At 47.5% G+C, this 20,018-nt stretch overlaps 1 protein-coding gene across 1 annotated transcript in view; it reads left to right on the top strand.

The window, feature by feature from the left end:
* Positions 1 to 1,068: 1,068 nt before the first annotated feature.
* CORO7 (coronin 7) overlaps positions 1,069 to 20,018 on the top strand; it is a 140,158-nt gene continuing 121,208 nt past the window's right edge. The window contains exons 1-7 of the mRNA XM_088464731.1: positions 1,069 to 1,331; positions 5,427 to 5,523; positions 7,540 to 7,614; positions 7,754 to 7,824; positions 9,368 to 9,545; positions 10,353 to 10,429; positions 15,174 to 15,224. Of these exons, the coding sequence (XP_088320857.1) occupies positions 1,272 to 1,331; positions 5,427 to 5,523; positions 7,540 to 7,614; positions 7,754 to 7,824; positions 9,368 to 9,545; positions 10,353 to 10,429; positions 15,174 to 15,224 (609 nt within the window). The 5' untranslated portion in view covers positions 1,069 to 1,271. The remainder of the gene's footprint in view (positions 1,332 to 5,426; positions 5,524 to 7,539; positions 7,615 to 7,753; positions 7,825 to 9,367; positions 9,546 to 10,352; positions 10,430 to 15,173; positions 15,225 to 20,018) is intronic.

The raw sequence follows: 20,018 nt of genomic DNA, 5'->3' as shown, positions 1-20,018 counted from the left end.
TGATGTTTGTTACTATGGTACCGTTTGTTAAACACCGTCTCTCCCTCTGGTGGACAGCTAAACAACAAAATTAAAATGTGAATATTATGTGAAGTATGGAACTGTATCCAATATATAAAAGCACATGTATCCAAGAAAACTATATACTAATATGAGGGGCATTACAGTACCTTATATGAAACTAGCATCAATAAGCAATATAGATCAGCTCTTATATTTGTGTGTAACGTATTACCCTTATCTAATGATCTCTCCCGATATGTCAAAACACCAATAGGTACCATGGCGGCTTGCGACGAGACCCGGTCTCGTTCCCGCAAGCCCCAGTGAGCTTCTGGCTCTTAATAGAGCCGGAAGCTCACCACTGACATCACTCGTGATGTCAGTGGGGCCGCCCCCAAACGGCAGGCGGTCCGTCGGGAACACCTCCGTTTGGCCAGCCACCACCCCTGCCCGCCTCCAAACCGGTGCGAGCTGTCCATCAAAATCGGCAGCCACCCGATTTTGTCGCGAGACCCGGAGCGACGGAGCGCCCGTCGCTAGCCGGGTCTCGCGCGTGCACACGTCGGAGCCGGCTCCGGCGTGCGCATGCGCAGTGGCCAAACATCGACCCACTCGTGAGTGCATAGAGCTTGCGAGCGGGTCTGAATCAGGCCCAGAGCTTTATCATAAGCTCTGTTCCTGCATGCAATTTTTGACACATCCTTGTGATTTATTAAAAAAATCACACTGCGATATTATGTGAATGTATCACAGCCAATCCGCTTTTGCACAGTACTGTATATATATTATTATTATCCTTTATTTATATGGTACAAGTATTCCACAGCGCCTTACATAGTACATAAACAAGAAACAAGTAACTTACAGTACAATACAATGCAGGACAAAGACATGCTTTATACACATTGCTGCAATAGCATTTAAAACTCTAAAAATACGCAGCAGGGAGAGTCAGTAGTCAAGTGTTATGTGTACTGGCATCATTCTCATTGCATAGGAAAGGTTATAATGAGTAGACATGTCTAGCAGATGTCAGAGTAAAAAAGGACAGCAGCAGGGCGGAGCAATCCATCTCCGATCTGATCGCTGGGCAGCACTGTCTCTCGGGCTGGGAGGGGCTGAGCCCAGATACAGCAGAGTGAAAGTCTGAGTCTCTGACCCGGAGCCAGCTCATCTGATTGAGAGTCAGGGAGACAGCCCAGCTCAGGGAGTGACAGCCAGTGTGGGGGTCAGAGTGACAGCTACTGGGAGGTTAGCTTCCCACCATCATGAATCGCTTCAAGACCTCCAAATTCAAGAACTGCATCCCTAAAATCCCCAAAAAGGAGGTAAGAGCGTGATAAGTGGGCAGGAGGGGTGCAGGGCAGTGCCTACATGGGAGCTGTGAGCACCCTAAAGGGTTAATGATGCACTGGGAGGGAATGCTTCTCATGCAGGGATTGCATAACCTGGGGCATGGGAGGGTTAGTGGCACAGCCATGCATTGCAACATGTCAGCAGGACAGGGTTTACATGATCTCCTGGTGGGGCAGACTCCCCTGTCCATGCTAGATATGTACATGCATTTGCGGGCTGTCAGATTAGTGGTGTGCTGCTGCCCAGTATAGGGGTGTAATAATAGTCACTCTCAGCCTAAGGGCTCATGTGCAGCTGCATGTCAGTCACAGTCACTCAGGATTACACATCTATTCTCAAGCAGAGCTGCTTCTTTCCTGACCTGTGAGTGGGCCTGTCTGCACATATGTCATACATAGGATTGCTAACAAATAGTTATGTTATACAGTATATGTAATGGCTATATATATATATATATATATATATATATATATATATATATTTATTATACAGAATTATTTGTACATATACTCATACTACAATTGATGAAAAGTGTGAAATGGACAATAAAACTATAGTGCACATAAGGCTTCTTATACAGGGACAGACTTTTTCATGTTGTGATCAGGGTCCTGCCGTGATACCGCATGTGTCTAAATATCACCAGGACGGCCCTCCTCGCCATTACAGAAAATGCTACCCCTGGGGGGCTATGAGAGCCACAGCTGTAAAACACTTTTAAAGGATATCTTCAGTGGTTTTTGTTTTTTCTATTAATTAAAATGTTTAGTTGTATGAGCGGAATCGGTATGTAATGCCAGCGGCTGAATAGCCGCCGGATCAACTACCGACGGTTCGAAATCCCGAAGGGGGTTGGTAAGTATCCCCACTCCCCCCCCCCCCTTCCTCCTCCCTTAATGGTGCCTACCCCTAACCTTCCCCCTTAGTGCCTAACTCTATCCTTTCCTTGTTGGTGCCTAAACCTAACCCACCTGGGGGGGTGAATAACGCTAACCTCCCCCGGGGGTGCCTAACCTTAAGTTCCCCTAGCCTAACGCTAACCCTCCCGGGGGAAGGTGCCTAACACAAAATCCCCCCGGAGATTCCTAAGCCTCCCCCCCCTCCCTTTCCTGCTGCTAAAACCTAAGACCCCCGGCTTACCTTCGTTCGGTATGCCGGGTGTCGGAATTTCGTTGTGGGGCTATTGATAGGCATCGGGAGTTCGACGCCTATCTTTAGTCGCATGTCGGGCTTGGATTTCGGCGGCCGGTATCCTGACTACATCTCTTATGAGCATTTCATTTGTACTTTTGATTCTGTGGTGTGGATACAGCGCCGATTCAGCGTTGTAGGCAATCCCGATGGTTTGCTCACAGCTCCGATGATCGGCGCATGCGCTGACCGCTGTCTGTTACAACAGTTGCAGGGCCCCCTAAGCTGCTGCATCATTGATTTGCTGCAGCCAATTGGGGACGGGGAAGGTGCGGTGACGGCCAGCGTCCTCTGTTTTCTGGGCATTCAAAGGCAACTTCACTGGCCACGACAGCGTGTCATACCCGGCCACCCTCAGTAACTCGAGGGTTACTCTGTGGACGCAGCTGCGGATCAGAGAAGCCAGCAGGGGGCCTGGCGTTCGTATAATATAGCATTATCGCTGCGTGCATCAGTGCAACAGAGCGTCAATACAATTAGCGCACCGCTGTGCATCAGGCTCTCAGATCGTTGTGTATTTGCAGGTGGCTCTTCTGGTACACTTGCTTTGCAGTATTTGGGTCCCTGAATCGCATTGTTGAACTTTTCCAGCAACGTCCTATATCCCCCGGTTCTGTGTATGGCTGTGGCGTACATAAATAAAACTACTATTGTTTTGTGGTAAATAAAACATCCATAGTAAGACGCTTACAAAGCATAAGCAGCACAGACGGTGTAGTGGTTAGCATTACTGCCTCACAGCACTGAGGTCATGGGTTTGATTGCCACCACAGCCCTACTGTGTGGAGTTTGTATATTCTCCCTGTGCTTGTGTGGGTTTCCTCCAGGTGCTCCGGTTTCCTCCCACACTGGTAGGCTAATTGGCTCCCAACACAAATTAACCCTAGTGTGTATGTGTATGTGAGCCTGTGATAGGGAATATAGAGTGTAAGCTCCACTGGGGCAGGGACTGATGTGAATGGACAAATATTCTCTGTAAATCGCTGCGGAATATGTGTGCGCTATATAAATAACTGGTAATAAATAAATAAGCAGCTATTTCAAGACATCCTACGCTGCAGTGCAGCTGTAAGGTAGTGACTGGCACAGGGGCCTCCCACGCAATAAATACCTTCTGTCAGTAAGCCCACATGTACCATGAGCGTCATTACACATCATAAACACTGACAGAGCTACAGTACATGTGTGAGCTGCTGCATGCCCTGTTATACAGGGAGATCTGCAGGTTTCCGCTGCCTTGTCTGTTTGTACATGTCACAAGATTGTCATTTCCTCCCACACTTCCCATGCTAGATATCACCCCCGGCTCTATAAGCTGCCAGGGCACCACACTGTTGACGGGCAAATAAAACAGATCAAGGCTATCGGGACAGACCCTGATGCACCTAAATCTGCTTTTGTCATTATTATCAACTCAAAGCAATGTGTGCATGACTGACTCACGTAGTAGCCTAAAGCACATTGCAATCTGACTGCACCAATAGGCAATACGTGACACTTTGGCCCCTGTAGATTGTAAGCATGGGAGCTCGGCCCTTGACCCGGAGGTTATAATCCTCACTGCAATTATTTACTGTAACATATCCCTAGTAGAGTGTACATAGCACTCACCACTCCTGCCTTCTTTGGTGAGTCCGCTCCATCCGGTAATGGGCTGCCCAATATGTCGTTCACCAGCACCATTGAATTTGCCGGCGTCGGCAGCTGGGCGCTCCGCCGTTTGTGCATTGCACAGACGACGGAACGACCCCTCGACGTCGGTCAGTAAGGGTGAGCATAGTGGGTACACACTTGACTATGTGTGGATCGGACGACCTATTGTTTAGTGCAGAGGTGGGCAATAAGCGTCCCTCCAGCTGTTTTTGAACTACAAATACCAGCATGCATTGCAACAATTTTAGCATGGCCAAATAGCAAAACTGTGTTGGGGCACGATGGGATGTATAGTTCTACAACAGCTGGGGGGGGGGTGCTTATTGCTCACCCCTAGTAGTGTGTACCCGGCAATACTCTGCTTGTCCCCGATTACATTGGGTTAATGATGTGATGGCTGCAGGCGCTGTACGACATCACCACTGGTGGCAATAGCTGCAGAAGGGGAAGGTGCTTCAGACATTACATAGCCGAGTGTTCCCCAAAACCTTTCCTCAAAGCCCCCTAACAATCCTGGTTTTAAGGACATCCATACAGGTGAGATAGTTGGTTCCTCAATAATTTTGATTTAACCATCCATGCTCAAGCATGGTTAGCCTTAGAAACCTGTAAGGGGGATTTGAGGACCTGCATGCGTAATCGCTATTGCAATCGCAGTTGCGATCCTTGCTGAATCAGTCCCTGAGTTGGGGATAGGAATGGCATTGTAGGATTAACTATCGATGGTTTCCTTCAATGGTGCCATCTGTGCTTAGCATTGATGGCATAAAACAATTAACTGGGAACCATCGATGGTTTCACCCATCGATGGACATCCCTGCTTTTCCTACAGAGTGGGGATCTGGCCAATTGGCATGGGGCAGGGCTTAGTGGCCTGGTTGTGGTGGTTGGGCTAAGTTACGTTCCCCCACTGTGCAGCTAAAAAAAAAAAAAAACGCCAAAAATATTGCATTTGTGCCATTGATGGTGGAGAACCATCGGATCTCGACCATTGATGGCAAAACCATCGACCATCCGTGTAAAACTGGCTATCCCTGGTTTGGGAATCACTGGTGTGGACATTTAATGAGAGAACCACAAAACATTGTCAGATAAAAGGCTCTGTGATCATAACGGGGACGTGGGTGTGGAGGGAGCACAAATAATAGACTTGTCTGTCTTTTAACGACCTACACGTGCTCTTGTTGTGTGTCTTGTTCTCACGTAGTGACATGTGATTTTAGGGTTGGATTGAAGACATCGGAGGTGTATCCACTTCATCCAATGGAAACAACATAAAGAGTGGACATAGTCGGATTGTGTACAACACAGACAGCTCGGGTAGGTCTATGTGAGGCGCTGTGGTTTGCTGAATGCTAGACCCATTTGTTGCATTTGTAACACGATCAGAGATGGTAATCCACACCATTACGTCAGCCTTCTCCTCAACGTCAGCCAGGGCAGAACAGAAGTACTTCTGGTTATAGCTCATTGTTTTCTGTGGACTTTGCCCTACAAAGCGATTAAATATCACCTGTGTAGCAATGATCTCCTCCGCAATTTAATCGCCTCTCATGAGCTTCAGGCAGTTAATCTCCTCCGTGGAGTTTAATGGGATGAGCTATTTTCTGCCCGTTTTGGATATGATAGGTGATTCTTTCAGGGCATGGACACTGAGATAGAGAGGACAGGAAGGGTTTGTCTCCTCTCTCTCGTGAGATTAATCAAATAAATTGTTTACAAACCCTTCTGATGTATTCAAAGGTTTATCTCATGACATTTAGTTGCTGGGGCTGAAAATCGTCCATGAACCTTTAGGGTATCATAAAGATAATTTAAGATCAGCTTGAATGGCCGTAGCATTATCATTCATCAAAACGACTGTACTTAAGAAATGGATTACTTATTTATTAATGAAATATCCTTCTCCCTCTCTGTTACCTTATTATTACAGTTTAAAATACCCATTATTGAGATTATAACCGATCTGATTGCTGGGTGGGTGTGCTAAACAAATGCGATATCGCCTGACCGGAAGATATCGCTAACAACTGGGGGAGCGCGCATATTGGCTGTACACACAGAGCGATCGTGCAGATATGTAGTTTCGGCCTAATTGGAACGACATATTGGGCTGACATTGCTCCAGTGTGTACCGGCTTTAGTCACTATTGTCCTCCAGCTAGATTAGTGTTCCCGCTAGAATGCAGGCAGGGTGTAGTCTCGCAGGCAGGGCATCCTCTGGATGTGCACCCCCGAAAAGGGGGCATGGCCGATCAGGGAGGTGGCGTGTCCATGTGACAATTTGCCACACTTGGGGGAGTTCCCAGCACTTTTGGAGGTGCTAGGCTTCCCCCAAGCTTTTCCCTTGTGGCGAATAGATGCCGTGCGCATGTGCACGGCGTCTATTCATCCAGCAGTAATCGGTCACAGCAACTTTTCCCACCCGCAGGGAACTGCGGCCCGCTGTTGGGGAAGGCACAGGGCACGCTGTTTTAGCGGGGTGTTGCTAAACGGCAGGGCGCATTGTGCCCTCTTAAAATCGGGCAGGGCGCAGCGCCCCGCTAAAACAGCCTAGCGAGAACACTATAGATCTGGAAAACATGCACTGCTAGGGTTCCACGAGGACTGGGTTTGAGAAACACTGATCTAGATTAGACACGGCACATTTTCTTCTGCATTGGTTGAGAGAGGAGCGTGCTGAACGCAGGTGTAAATTGGCAGGTCTCCCTCTCCTGCACCCCTCTGCTCCTGCTGTCACTCACATTGTTGCAAGAGGAAACACACAGGGATTTGTAATCTGTGAAAGCACCAGGGAGGGTGGGGAGAGATGCTGGAGGTCAGGAGGTCAGGTGTAGACTTTGGGCCTGATGTAAAGTGAGTACTGCGCCGGTTTGCATAGTGTGAATTGCTTGATTTTGCTCTGCACAAGCTCCTAAAAGTGGCCGCACGCATATGCACCCATGCAGGCTCGCTTGATTCACATAGGTGGGAAGGGAGCTCTGTAATATGGGACAGAATACAGTAAGTGCATGTATAAGCAATTGCAAACACGTGTACATGACTGTTACCGCCTGAGAAGACTCTCCCCTCATCCCATCCAAGGAGCAGCCCTGGGCTTTAGGCTACAGACGTTTTGTTACCTTTCAGCTTCATTTAATTATGGAAATTCACTTCCGATCATTACGATGTTAAACGTTTTATAATGGAAACTGGTCTTTAGCCATGTCTAGAACCATAGATGACAGCACGTAGTACATAATAAAATATAACCTAACATGTTTTATAGCTGTGTGTAAGATACGTGTCTGTCAGTTACTGTGTTACTGTTACTCCATGCCATGTTTGTACTTTTAGGGGTGCTGGGGATCACCCCCCTCCAGGCGGAGGACGGAGAGAAGAGGACGGTCTCACGGCTGCATTGCCACTCAGGTGCGTGCTGGTTTTAGGTCTCCGTTATAATCCTCCCTTTCATCCATTATTCACCATGTCTTTTCTTTTCTATTTTACATACGTCTAACAAATAAACCTCAGTGCTTTGTGTCTCTCGTTTTACCCGTCGCTCCCTCAGATGTGGTGACAGACTTCGCCTTTTCTCCGTTCGATGATTGCTTCCTCGCCACGGGATCTGCTGACCAAACAGTAAGTGGAAACATTGACTGGGAACTTTCTCTTATTTGTCTAGACTTGTGGGGTTGTCGTTAGTGGTGCGTGTTGGTGTTTTTTGCTTTTTTTAACCTTGTAGAAATGAATTAACAACAGGTATGTGAATTTGTTCCTAAGGTTTGGTACATAAAGGCGTTGCAAATTTCCCCCTTTAAACGTCCCCATGGAATCTCACGCTTAAGCCTTAAGCTGGGTACACACTGGAGCGACATCGGCCCGATTTGGCCAAATCGGAACGACAAACCGTACATGCTGTATTGTTCAGTGTGTGTGCCCAATTTGCACGCTACCGCGGTCGCACGACCTATCACACAATATCGCGTGCGGCGCCATACATATTAATGAAGGATGGAACGAGTGTATGTTCCGTCGTTCATTAAAATCGGGTAATGTTTACTGGCAATCATGCGATGTCCAGGATGAAGGCAAATTGCCCTAAACATCCTTCCGATTGCCAGTTGCTCCAGTGTGTACCCGGCTTTAGTTGAATCTCACCCCTGAATCGGCAAGTATGGGCCATATTCAATTTGAGGTGAAAAGCCCGTTATCGGCGATAATTTATCGCCGATTACTTCATTTTCGCCTGTTTCAATTATCCCCATATTCAATTTCAAAGACTTCGCTGCTGCGAAAAGTCTTTGTTAAAAAATGGGGATAACTTTTCTCCATGTAATACATGGAGAAAAAAAGTGCAGAATTGGGGTTTAGGGGTGCAGGCTTAAAAATAAATAATAGTCTGCACCCCTGGGAGTGTCCCCTAAAAGTATTCTGACAATTTTCTTTTTTAATTCCTCAGGACACCGCCCCCCCCCCCCCTCCCCCCCCAAAAAAAGTACTTAAATTTTGGGGGTAAAAAAAAATAATTATTGGGGAGCAAAGTTTTAAAGTAGCAAAACTGATTCAGGGGAGGTTCCCATGTATGCGACAGGTGTTTTCTAGAATGCGGCAGGTGCATTTTCGAATAATTTTTTTAAATGGCTTTAGTGACTTAAAAATATGCTTACACCCAATTTCAATGTACTCAAATTTGATAGGCATATTTATTTAAAAAAAAAAAGGAAAGATAAGGTCTATTCTTCACCCCTTCTTCACAGGCACATTTATGCACCTGCCGCGGCTATTAAAAAACCCGACTTACCTTCCGCAGGCCAAAACGGGGGTACCCATAGTGATCCCCCATGTCAGGACATCTTTAGGGGGGTGCCAGGATGATTTCCCAAAATTTCCCAGGACTTTTCGATACTTCGATAAGCGCCCGATATTTTATTCCAGCTAAAAACGGCGATGAGGGCGAAAAGTCTGACCTCGGACTTTTCGCCCCAAAATGAATACGGGCCTATGTGCGTATACATTGGGGACAATTTTAGCAATGTGCTGACCGATATCGCCAGCTATGGACATTAACGTTAAACCTGTTTATTAATCTTTTCTGGCGGGACCCCCTGCTGACTGCTCTGAATTGGTTTGCTCCAATAGATGTATAACCAGTGTCCGCATTCTTCCTACACTTGTTTTGCAGGTAAAGCTGTGGCGCGTGTCGGAGGTAGGGGATGTGGGCGACCCTACTGGGATACTGACCGTGAAAGGAGGTCCTGTGAAAGCCTTGCAGTTCCACCCCTCAGCTAATGCTCTGCTGGTGTCTGCAGCCAGCAAATCTGCTCAAATCTGGGATCTCTCCAGGGAAACTGCCCTTGCAGGTAACAACCTTGGTCTAACATGCTTCCTGGACTTCACGCCGGTTTGGGAATTTTTTTTAACTGTTTTCAAAACTGCAGCAGCCACATAACCCTGTGCTAAGTTCAGGGACTCGCACGTCCTGGAAAATTTCCTCCTAAATGAGGCATATCCATAATTTGAGATGGAATTATTTTTTTATTACAATATATCAGAGTGTTAAGATGGGTACACACTAAATGATTTGTACCTAGCGCGATCTATCGCACGGCAGGTCCCCGCCTCGGCAAGTGCATACACACTTGCCGATGCCAGGAGCGATGGCGCAACAGCAGGAACAGCATGGCTCCCATTGGCGATATAGCCGGTTACACGACATATCCGGCAGATGACACATCTTCTAGTGTGTACCCGGCTTTAGAGAATGCAAGAAAAATGTGTACAATTATATTTAAAAAAAAAAAAAGGTCTTTTTATTTTTTTGTTTTATTCCTGCATCTTTAGTGGGGAATACAATTAAACAATTGTCAATTAAATTAATTTGCGGTTGGTCTGCTATTGCTTTTTTTTTTTTATTTAATTTTTTTTTAACCTATTGGTTAGGGACCGCAATACAATTGGGCCTGCCATTTTTAGTCCATAGCTCCTAATACAGTTCCCAGTATCCTACTTTTTATAATTATCCAAAATAAAATAGAATTTCTGGGCTTTAAATTGAAGAAAAAAGTTAATTGTAAATTTGATGGGCAGATATTTGGAGATCTGTAAAGTACTATTAAACAGATCTGTGATCAAGGATCTCACACAGATTTCTTTCTTCCTGTCTGTAGCATTGGATGATCATGGGGACCTGGTGCAGAGTATTTGCTGGAGCCAGGATGGGAGCCTCATAGGGACATCCTCGAAGGTGAGCGCACAGAGAAGCCTTATACGTTATCAGCCTTTTTGCCATGTACCGTGTTTGTGTGTTATATCAGTCCTCCACCTAATCCCATGTCCAACTAAAAGCAGAATTGTCTGCGCACTTGGGGCCTGATTCAGCGAGGATCACAATTGCAAAGCTGCATGCAGGCTATAGATATATGATGTCTGTATGTATGCACGCAGGCTATGGATATCTGATGTATGCACACAGGCTATGGATATCTGATGTATGCACGCAGGCTATGGATATCTCATGTATGCACGCAGGCTATAGATATCTGATGTATGCACGCAGGCTATAGGCTATAGATATATGATGTATGCACGCAGGCTATAGATATCTCATGTATGCACGCAGGCTATAGATATCTGATGTATGCACGCAGGCTATAGGCTATAGATATCTGATGTATGCACGCAGGCTATAGATATGATGTATGCACGCAGGCTATAGATATCTGATGTATGCACGCAGGCTATAGATATCTGATGTATGCACGCAGGCTATAGATATCTGATGTATGCACGCAGGCTATAGATATCTGATGTATGCACGCAGGCTATAGATATCTGATGTATGCACGCAGGCTATAGATATCTGATGTATGCACGCAGGCTATAGATATCTGATGTATGCACGCAGGCTATAGATATCTGATGTATGCACGCAGGCTATAGGCTATAGATATCTGATGTATGCACGCAGGCTATAGGCTATAGATATCTGATGTATGCACGCAGGCTATAGATATGATGTATGCACGCAGGCTATAGATATGATGTATGCACGCAGGCTATAGATATGATGTATGCACGCAGGCTATAGATATCTGATGTATGCACGCAGGCTATAGATATCTGATGTATGCACGCAGGCTATAGGCTATAGATATCTGATGTATGCACGCAGGCTACAGGCTATAGATATCTGATGTATGCACGCAGGCTATAGATATCTGATGTGTGCACGCAGGCTATAGATATCTGATGTATGCACGCAGGCTATAGGCTATAGATATCTGATGTATGCACGCAGGCTATAGGCTATAGATATCTGATGTATGCACGCAGGCTATAGATATCTGATGTATGCACGCAGGCTGTAGATATCTGATGTATGCACGCGGAATTGGTATGAAATACCGCCGGCCGCATGGCAGCCCGACAGGAGCAGAGTGCGACGCAGCGGAAGCCCGACAGCGCTGGAAATCCTGATCGTGGATAGGTAAGTATCCACTAACCTAACCCCCCTAACCCTAACCCTCCTTAGGGGTGCCTAACCCTAACTTCCCCCCCAAGTGCCTAACCCTAACCACCCCCTTCCCCGCTGCCTAAACCTAAGTCCCCGGGGGGGCGCCTAACCCTAAGTCCCCCCCGGGGGTGCCTAACCCTAACCCTCCCTCCCCCTAGCCTAACCCTAACCCTCCCGGGGGGCTGCCTAACCCTAAGTCCCCCCCCGGGAGCCCTAAACCTAACCCTCCCAACTCAAGCCCTCCCAACCACCCCCCCCCCCCCCTTCCGCGGCTGTCCGCGCGTGGTGCCCGGCATCACTGCGATCGTGATGCCGGGCGCCGGTCTACCGCCATCATGGGAAATGCGGGCGTCTACAACTAGACGCCCGCCATTTCACCCTTGCCGGGATAAGACAGTCGGGAAGCCGGCTGCCGGTATTTAGGCAGTCGGCTTCCCGATTGCCTCCCATGCACGCAGGCTATAGATATATGATGTATGCACTCAGGCAGCTTGGCAGTTGCGATCCTCGCAGATATGGTAACGCACAGGAGACATCACGCCTCCTGCTGCATTACGTATCCAAGCTGCGTTGTCCAACACAGCATCGGATACTCTGTGGAACATCGGCCGGCTAAGGTGGCCCATGGGGTCACGCAAGCCGGTCTCTGCAGATGATAGGATGACGCCAGGAAATCTCCGTCAGCCGACGGAGATCCCGGTCTCTCACCCCCCCCCCCTCCCCCAACGGCGGCGAAAGTGTTAGCAACTAATGAGGCCAGTTCAGTCTCTGTATTAAGGGATCTTTATGGAGAGAACATCTCTGAATAGAAAGATCCTGCATTACTGTGTACTCCAAGTAGGTGGGTGTCCCATAAAGATTCTCCGGGTTCTTTGCTCATCCTTTGGATTCAGTCTAATTGTACAGGCATCCTATATACTGTTCAGATAATTAGGGTCACATATACAGTTATTGATGCTCTCTCTCCTGATGTCTCATTGAGCCAATATAAACTGGTGTTTCTGGGCCTTAAACATGGAATTTAAGGATTCACCACAGGTTGGTTTTTAAAACTTCAATAAAATATCTGACGCGTTTCAGTGCAGAGCAGCACTGTCCTAAGACGTTAGGTAATCAGTGCAGAGCAGCACTGTCCTAGGACGTTAGGTAATCAGTGCAGAGCAGCACTGTCCTAAGACGTTAGGTAATCAGTGCAGAGCAGCACTGTACTAAGACGTTAGGTAATCAGTGCAGAGCAGCACTGTCCTAAGACGTTAGGTAATCAGTGCAGAGCAGCACTGTCCTAAGACGTTAGGTAATCAGTGCAGAGCAGCACTGTCCTAAGACGTTAGGTAATCAGTGCAGAGCAGCACTGTCCTAAGACGTTAGGTAATCAGTGCAGAGCAGCACTGTCCTAAGACGTTAGGTAATCAGTGCGCAGCCAGTTCAGCTTTTCATTTCTTTATATAACAATTAGCAGTTTTCTTTTCCTATTCTTGGGCTCAATCACTAAGACGTATACCAGCCATAGAACGACATAGCTTTGCTGACCAACTGCTCATATGTCTATGGAAACTGGAGTTGAATTCTTAACATCTTGTGCAATCTACAACAGTGGTTATGTTTTATTTTTGTAAATATTTTGCTTTTATTAAGTATAAACGACAGGGCTGCTCTGGCTGCCGTACAAAGCGCGTTATTGCCTCAACCGGCACTTCTTGGAGTTGTGGCAATAAGTACCTTATTGGAGAACATTACCGCCTCAGAGCGCGTTTCCCCGGCGGTAGTAAGTTTATAGGGTCAATAACTGAAAGTTATTTACTTAGAAACTTTAAAAAAAAAGTTGCAAGAGGGCACACAGGCAATGGTAATGCTCTGGCTGATGCGTATGAGCCAGAGACAGTGATACTGTGACATAGACATGAGAGACGATGACTGTGCTCTTTACCAGAGTGCCCTGCACTTGGTGCTCTTAGTATGTTGTAAGGTCCCATTACTGGCCTGTGGTACGTACCTGGTTCAATATTCTTTTTCACATGTTCTTGGTCTTTTTCAGCCAAATTATGAATAAAGTGTAAATGACTAATTAGGCTGTTCTGTATATCTTACACCTAGGTAACACCATGCTGCGCTGCAGGTGGGGCAGATAGATTTGGGAGGGTCGTGTCCAAAGTCAAATCCTATATTGCAGTGTAAAGATAAAGCTGCCCAGCATGTGTGGGCTACATGCAGCAGCAGCCAGTATTTACCACGCATGCAAAAAATGTGTGTATAGTATTTGCCCCCTTTGCATTCCAACGTGGTCTGTCTGGGTGAACAGTTATTTGTTCCATCTTACTCCATGTCAACATGGGCAGAATGTCGGAATTTAAAGCTAGGGTTTGGCTGTTGATAGGTTTAGGGTTTGGCTGCGGATAGGGTGAGGGTGTGCCTGCGAATAAGGTGTCGGTGTGCCTGCGGGTAGGGTGAGGGTATGCCTGCGGATAGGGTGAGGGTGTGCCTGCGAATAAGGTGTCGGTGTGCCTGCGGGTAGGGTGAGGGTGTGCCTGCGGGTAGGGTGAGGGATTTCCTGCGGGTAAGGTGAGGGTTTTCCTGCGGGTAGGGTGAGGGATTTCCTGCGGGTAAGATGAGGGATTTCCTGCGGGTAAGGTGAGGGTTTTCCTGCGGGTAGGGTGAGGGATTTCCTGCGGGTAAGGTGAGGGTTTTCCTGCGGGTAGGGTGAGGGTTTTCCTGCGGGTAGGGTGAGGGATTTCCTGTGGGTAGGGTGAGGGATTTCCTGTGGGTAGGGTGAGGGTTTTCCTGCGGGTAAGGTGAGGGTTTTCCTGCGGGTAGGGTGAGGGTTTTCCTGCGGGTAGGGTGAGGGTTTTCCTGCGGGTAGGGTTAAGTTTTGGCTGCGGATAGGGTTAGGCTGCGGGCAGGGTCAATGTTAGGCTGCGGGTAGGGTGAGGGCTACAATCGCCTGAAAAACGCTGTCGACATGCGCAGTGTTGACATGTTAGTGTCTACACTGAATGTTGGCATTTAACATGTCGACATTTTGCACCACACCCAGATGGGCTACTATTATCTGTGAAAATCTGTAGGCACCCCCGGGGGGAGGTTAGAGTTAAGCATCCCACCCGGGGGACTTAGGTTTAGGCGGCGGGGAAGGGGGGTTAGGGTTAGGCACTGGGGGGAAGGTTAGGGTTATGCACCCCTAAGGGAGGGTTAGGGGGTAGAATAGGTAAGTGAATACTTACTGTACCTGGGGACGATCGGGATTTTCACCCATGTCGATTAGCCGCTGTCGGGATTTGAATCATGCCGATTCCTATACATCAGCCCCTCTAACTAGATCCAATACAAATTGGTACCTTACAGAAGTCACACGGTGCTTAAGGTGTAAACCAGCACATTGTAAGTATTGGGGACTTATTTAGTAAATGTAGCGCATTGTAAACCCATGGATCATTTCTGTACAGACTTACATGACTTTGTGCTGTTTCCTTTCTTACAGGACAAGCGGCTGAGGATTTTTGATGTCCGGAAGAGCACAGCAGCCAGCCAGGTACGGGGCTAAAAGTCTACGTCATGTTGGAAATTCATGGGATAACACAAGGGCTTCTATAAAGACCAGGGGAGGGGGGGCAATGCAACATAATAATTCTCTTAAACATGTTAAAATCCGTATCGTTGAGCTTGTCCTGTTACAGTTGTCTTAAGCAGGCCGTGCATGAGAACGATATCGTTCCAACCAACTATCTAGTGTGGGCCAGTGTGTGGGAGCAAACGATAATCGTTCGTTAGTCCCACACGCTGAAAAACGGCAAAAAATTGGGTTCCCATCTAATTGGAAAAATCAAACTATCATTTCAGTGTACGGGGACACTATATACCCCAACTTACCGATTATTACAGAAGTTCTGCTCAGCACCGCGCGGTTTGCTGCCTCTCCCCGAAAGGACTATCTACCGGGTCAACCTGCGGTCCTTGCTCGGTCCTCCCCTTCCTGCTCCCAGCTCACACCCAGTTTCCTCTTTGATCTGATGTGGGCCATGCACTGTCCACCCTCTGCCACCAGTCGGTCCTGAATCTCGTCAACCTCACAGGGCCAGTCTCCACTCCCCACACCCTGTGACCCTCCCACTCGGACTCTGTAGCATCACTGTAACCGCAGCACATGGCTCTTGTAATATGAAGGTGGCAATAACATCGCTACTAATTGTTTTTTATTACTTCCTGCAGCAGCATAGGTTCAGGGAAGGTCATATTGCCAAAGGCGCCAGTTATGTGGCTCCGGAGAGAGTCTGTGGTGACTTGTTCCAATCACCTCGCTGGGATGGGGAGATTGACCAGTGTGTTTTGTAAAACTCTGAAGAGCAATGACTGCAGAATTCAGCGCTATGCTTCACTAAATGCTCATATAACTGTTCCGCTCACTGGACTTCTAGTTCTTTCTACATTAGCTCCACTCAATACCTGGAAGGCTTGCTTAGGTTCTCTAACTGTTAGGGCAACCTGCGACTTGTAGTTCCACATCAGTCAGCTGCTGGTACTTATAGTCCCACAACAACTGGGACTGCCTGTGCCTTTCCAACAGAGATCTCTCAGTACAGCACTTACTTAAAGTGGGTTTCCTCCTTCAGGTGACATTGTCGGCTTGTAATTGATCTCCGCCTCCTAATTGGCCAATGACCTCAGCCGAGCACTGATTCATTTCAATCTGCCTAGATTGGCTTTTAAAGTCATGCTGGGGCCACACACAGTGTAATGATTTGTCAAGTTGGTTAAAATTTGGTAAAATTACCCTATGGGTTAGGGCAGAGGTTCCCAAACGCGGTCCTGAAGGCTACTCAACAGTTCAGGTGTTAGAGATATCCATGGCTGAGCACAGGTGACTTAATTAGTACCTCAATCAATTTCATTTACAGATATGCCCATATCTATCCTCCGTGCGCTACAAGTCGCGCCACATAACGCTGGAGCAAGGAAGGAACGAACAGGGGGAAGTGTCTGTCGGCCATGGCTGGGCCGACATTTTTAACTTGCAGATATCGCATTGGACGGGCATGCTGGACGATCCGGCATGCTGGACCCATCGATATTTAACCCTTGGTCGGCCACACACACATTACAATTATCGGGGCGATCCGCGGATATCGTGCGGATCGTCCCGATATTTGTAGACTTTTTGCCTGCTGGACTTTCTGCCTACATCACGTGTTTTTGGAGAAAACACTTTCGCGTGCGCGCCCGCTTTTCGCCGTATTCAGAAGGACGCGAAAACGGCACCCGGCGAAACGTAAACAAGCAGAGAGTCCTGTTAGATTTGGGGAAATCAACCTGACACCCCCCAAAAAATGCTCTGACATGGGGGTTCACTATGGTACCCCCTCGATTTGGCTTGCTGAAGGTATTTGGTGTTTTTAAATGAGCTCAATAGCTGCTAAATAGCGTTTTTGTATAAGTGGTGCAGAATAGTATTCAGGAGGTTTTTTGGCAGAAAATAACTTATCCCAGCAAATTTGGGGTACTTGAAAATGGGGCCAGCATAGTTTAAAGTTGCTAAAGGTTTAAGTTGAAGAAATCGTGAAAAATCCACCTGCCGCAAGCACCTGCAATGAAAAAAACACCTGGGGCATACTTGGGGACCCCCCCAGAGTCAAGTTCGCTAGTTTTTATCTTTGTCCCCCAACATTTTTTTTTTTTTCGCCCCCAAATTCAAAGTGATTTTTTGGGGTGTCCTTAAGTGTTTTTTTTTTTCCTTTTAACATTTTTTGACACAGTTTACCTTTGGGGGACTGTCTGAAGGCTGCACGGGGGTTCCCGCAACATTGCACCCCAAACCCCAATTCTGCACTTTTTTCCGCCTGGTATTCATAGGCGAAACTTTTCCGCCTATTACATTGCATTGACTTTCCGCCTAGGCAGAAAGTCTTTCAAATTGAATATGGAGTAAAATCAAAACAGGCGAAAATTACGTCATTGGCAAAAAGTTTTCGACAAAAAACCGTGAAAATGGCTTTTCGCTTCAAATTGAATACGGGCCGTAGATGGATACTTGTGACATCACAAGTTGGACAGAAGTTGGCTGGTCTGCGGAAAAAGTTGGCTAGGTGTATGGAGCACCGTTTTCGTTGGACGGGCAGGTTGAGCAGTTGGATGACAGTTGGTCTGGTGTATGGACAGGTTTAGCATTAGGGGTTCCATTTATCAATAATCACATTCTCTTCGATCTGGGTGCGATATTAGTGCCCAATATCGCATCGCAGAATGTAGTATTCGCACCCGAATGTATCAAATAATGCATGCAGGGACAAGGGCTCTGAACGGAATCCATCCCTGCGATGTGCTCGTGGTAAGTTGACCGCATCACCGGTCTATTCACATCACTAATAGGACTCTTGTGCATGCGCTGGTGTTTTCAGTCTGGTCTGCGTATGCGTCCCGATGGTTACCGCGGACAGCCTCAGATTGAATTTGGACGCAGAGAAGGGCAATTTCAGTGGCCGTGTCTGCGTGGTAACAGGGGGAGTGGCTAGCCATATGTGGGCGTGTCGCAGTCAGTCTTTTGCTGCAGTCGTACTGATTTTGGCGGCCATGTTCAGGCGTGTAATATGTACCTCCACAAGGCTGGTGCAGTGTTTGACGGCGCGTCTTAATACGCAAAGCGCCAATCAGCACCGCAGCTGGTGGTCGTCTCTGTACGAATCCCACCTGCTGCGGCATTTTATAACAGTGCAGTCGGGGCTGCATTGGCGGTCAACTCTAAATCAGGGCCCTAAATATCCCACTGTTTCAGTAGAATTGTCTCGCTGTGTTGATTCCTGGTCACCACCAGGGGGCGCCCTGCACGCATGATGCAGAGCGTGTTCAGTTTAATCCGGTACCCTCCAAGCATCTGTGCTAAGTCTCAGCCCACGTCCCTCCGTCATCCCTCCAAGCACTGATTAGTAGTTCCTCTCTCACAATACATTTTCGAATGTTTTCAAATGCGTGGACAGACGTGTTGGAGAGAATCGGATGTCTGATAAGCGGCGGCAGGACAGGATTTCAGTCTGACGCTGCAGGGAACTTGTGCTCTATAGATGAGACATCTGCAAACCAGTTTCTTCGAGATAAAATGTGCTGTGCAAGGTTTATTTTTGTGTAGGAGGGGGACAATCACCAATAAAAATTCAGAAAAAAGTCACATGGTACCAGCATGATATAATACTTGCACCGCTGAGCACATTCCGAGATCAGGCACAGGAGACAGACAGTGAGACAAAATACCTGCTCAGCAAAATACAGTACGAGTATGATGATTTGCTTGTCGGAGTAGTTGAGATGATGATTTGCTTGTCGGAGTAGTTGAGATAGTGATTTGCTTGTCGGAGTAGTTGAGATGATGATTTGCTTGTCGGAGTAGTTGAGATAGTGATTTGCTTGTCAGAGTAGTTGAGTACTGCGGTGCATAGTGATATAAGTGAACTAAAGTACCCTGTATGGGCCTAAATGCATGGTGTATATTCTAATAGTGATCTGGCGTGATACGTAGCCCTGTGGGCTCACAATCTTATGTGTCACCGTCCACATCATCTGCGGATTGTACATCTATTATATTCTAATATGCTTTTTGGTCATACACCGAATATATCACCTTTCCCTACTGTCTAGCCAGGGGTCAGGTTGGGGCCAGGCACCACCTGTGTGTTCCCGTGTACGATGGCACAGCCAGTGCCACATGTAACAGGATGAGACTGGGCAGCCTCATCCCTGAGTGTGTGGGTGAACTGGCCGCAGAAACTGCTTCCAGATGTTGCAGGGCGGCCCGGCATCCTCCAGTACTTAGACGGGAGGGAGGAGGAGGAGGAGGAGAGAAATTCTTTCCTCCAGCATCATGAAATTCCTGCTAACCTCTTCTCCTTCCCCGTCCAAGTCCTCCCCGTTTCCTCTTCCTTGAGGGAATGGTCTGCAGGTCTGGATCGTTTGCACAGATGGGGCAGCGGGCGGGGAGGGAGGTGCGGGATCTGTGGCCCTGGCATGTCAGTGCCTCAATGCAAGGGGTGAAAGGAGGGTATGCTGTTAATTTCCTCTCCCAAAACCTAGCTGGGCATAGAGGGCTGTGTGTTCTGCTTGTACTGGCGTTGAGGGGTTAATGCCAGGATCTGTGTGTTGAAACTATTAGTGCAGGAATGTTCTGCAGATCTGGCTTTGAAGAAAGGGTTTAATTTCAGTATATTCTTCTGCTTGGCGCAAAAAAATGATTCAGCACATGTTCCCTATTAGCCACTCACACCAGGCTTCTCATGAGAAGACCCTCATCCCCCCTCTCACAGTAGCCCGCATGCTCTCCTAGTATGCAGGCAATGGGACAAAG

This window comes from Taudactylus pleione, unplaced genomic scaffold (genome assembly GCF_031769625.1).
Source record: "Taudactylus pleione unplaced genomic scaffold, aTauple2 ptg000061l, whole genome shotgun sequence".
NCBI classification, from domain to species: domain Eukaryota; kingdom Metazoa; phylum Chordata; class Amphibia; order Anura; family Myobatrachidae; genus Taudactylus; species Taudactylus pleione.
The sequence above is the reverse complement of the archived record's forward strand: the minus strand, read 5'-3'. Positions and strand labels throughout refer to the sequence as shown.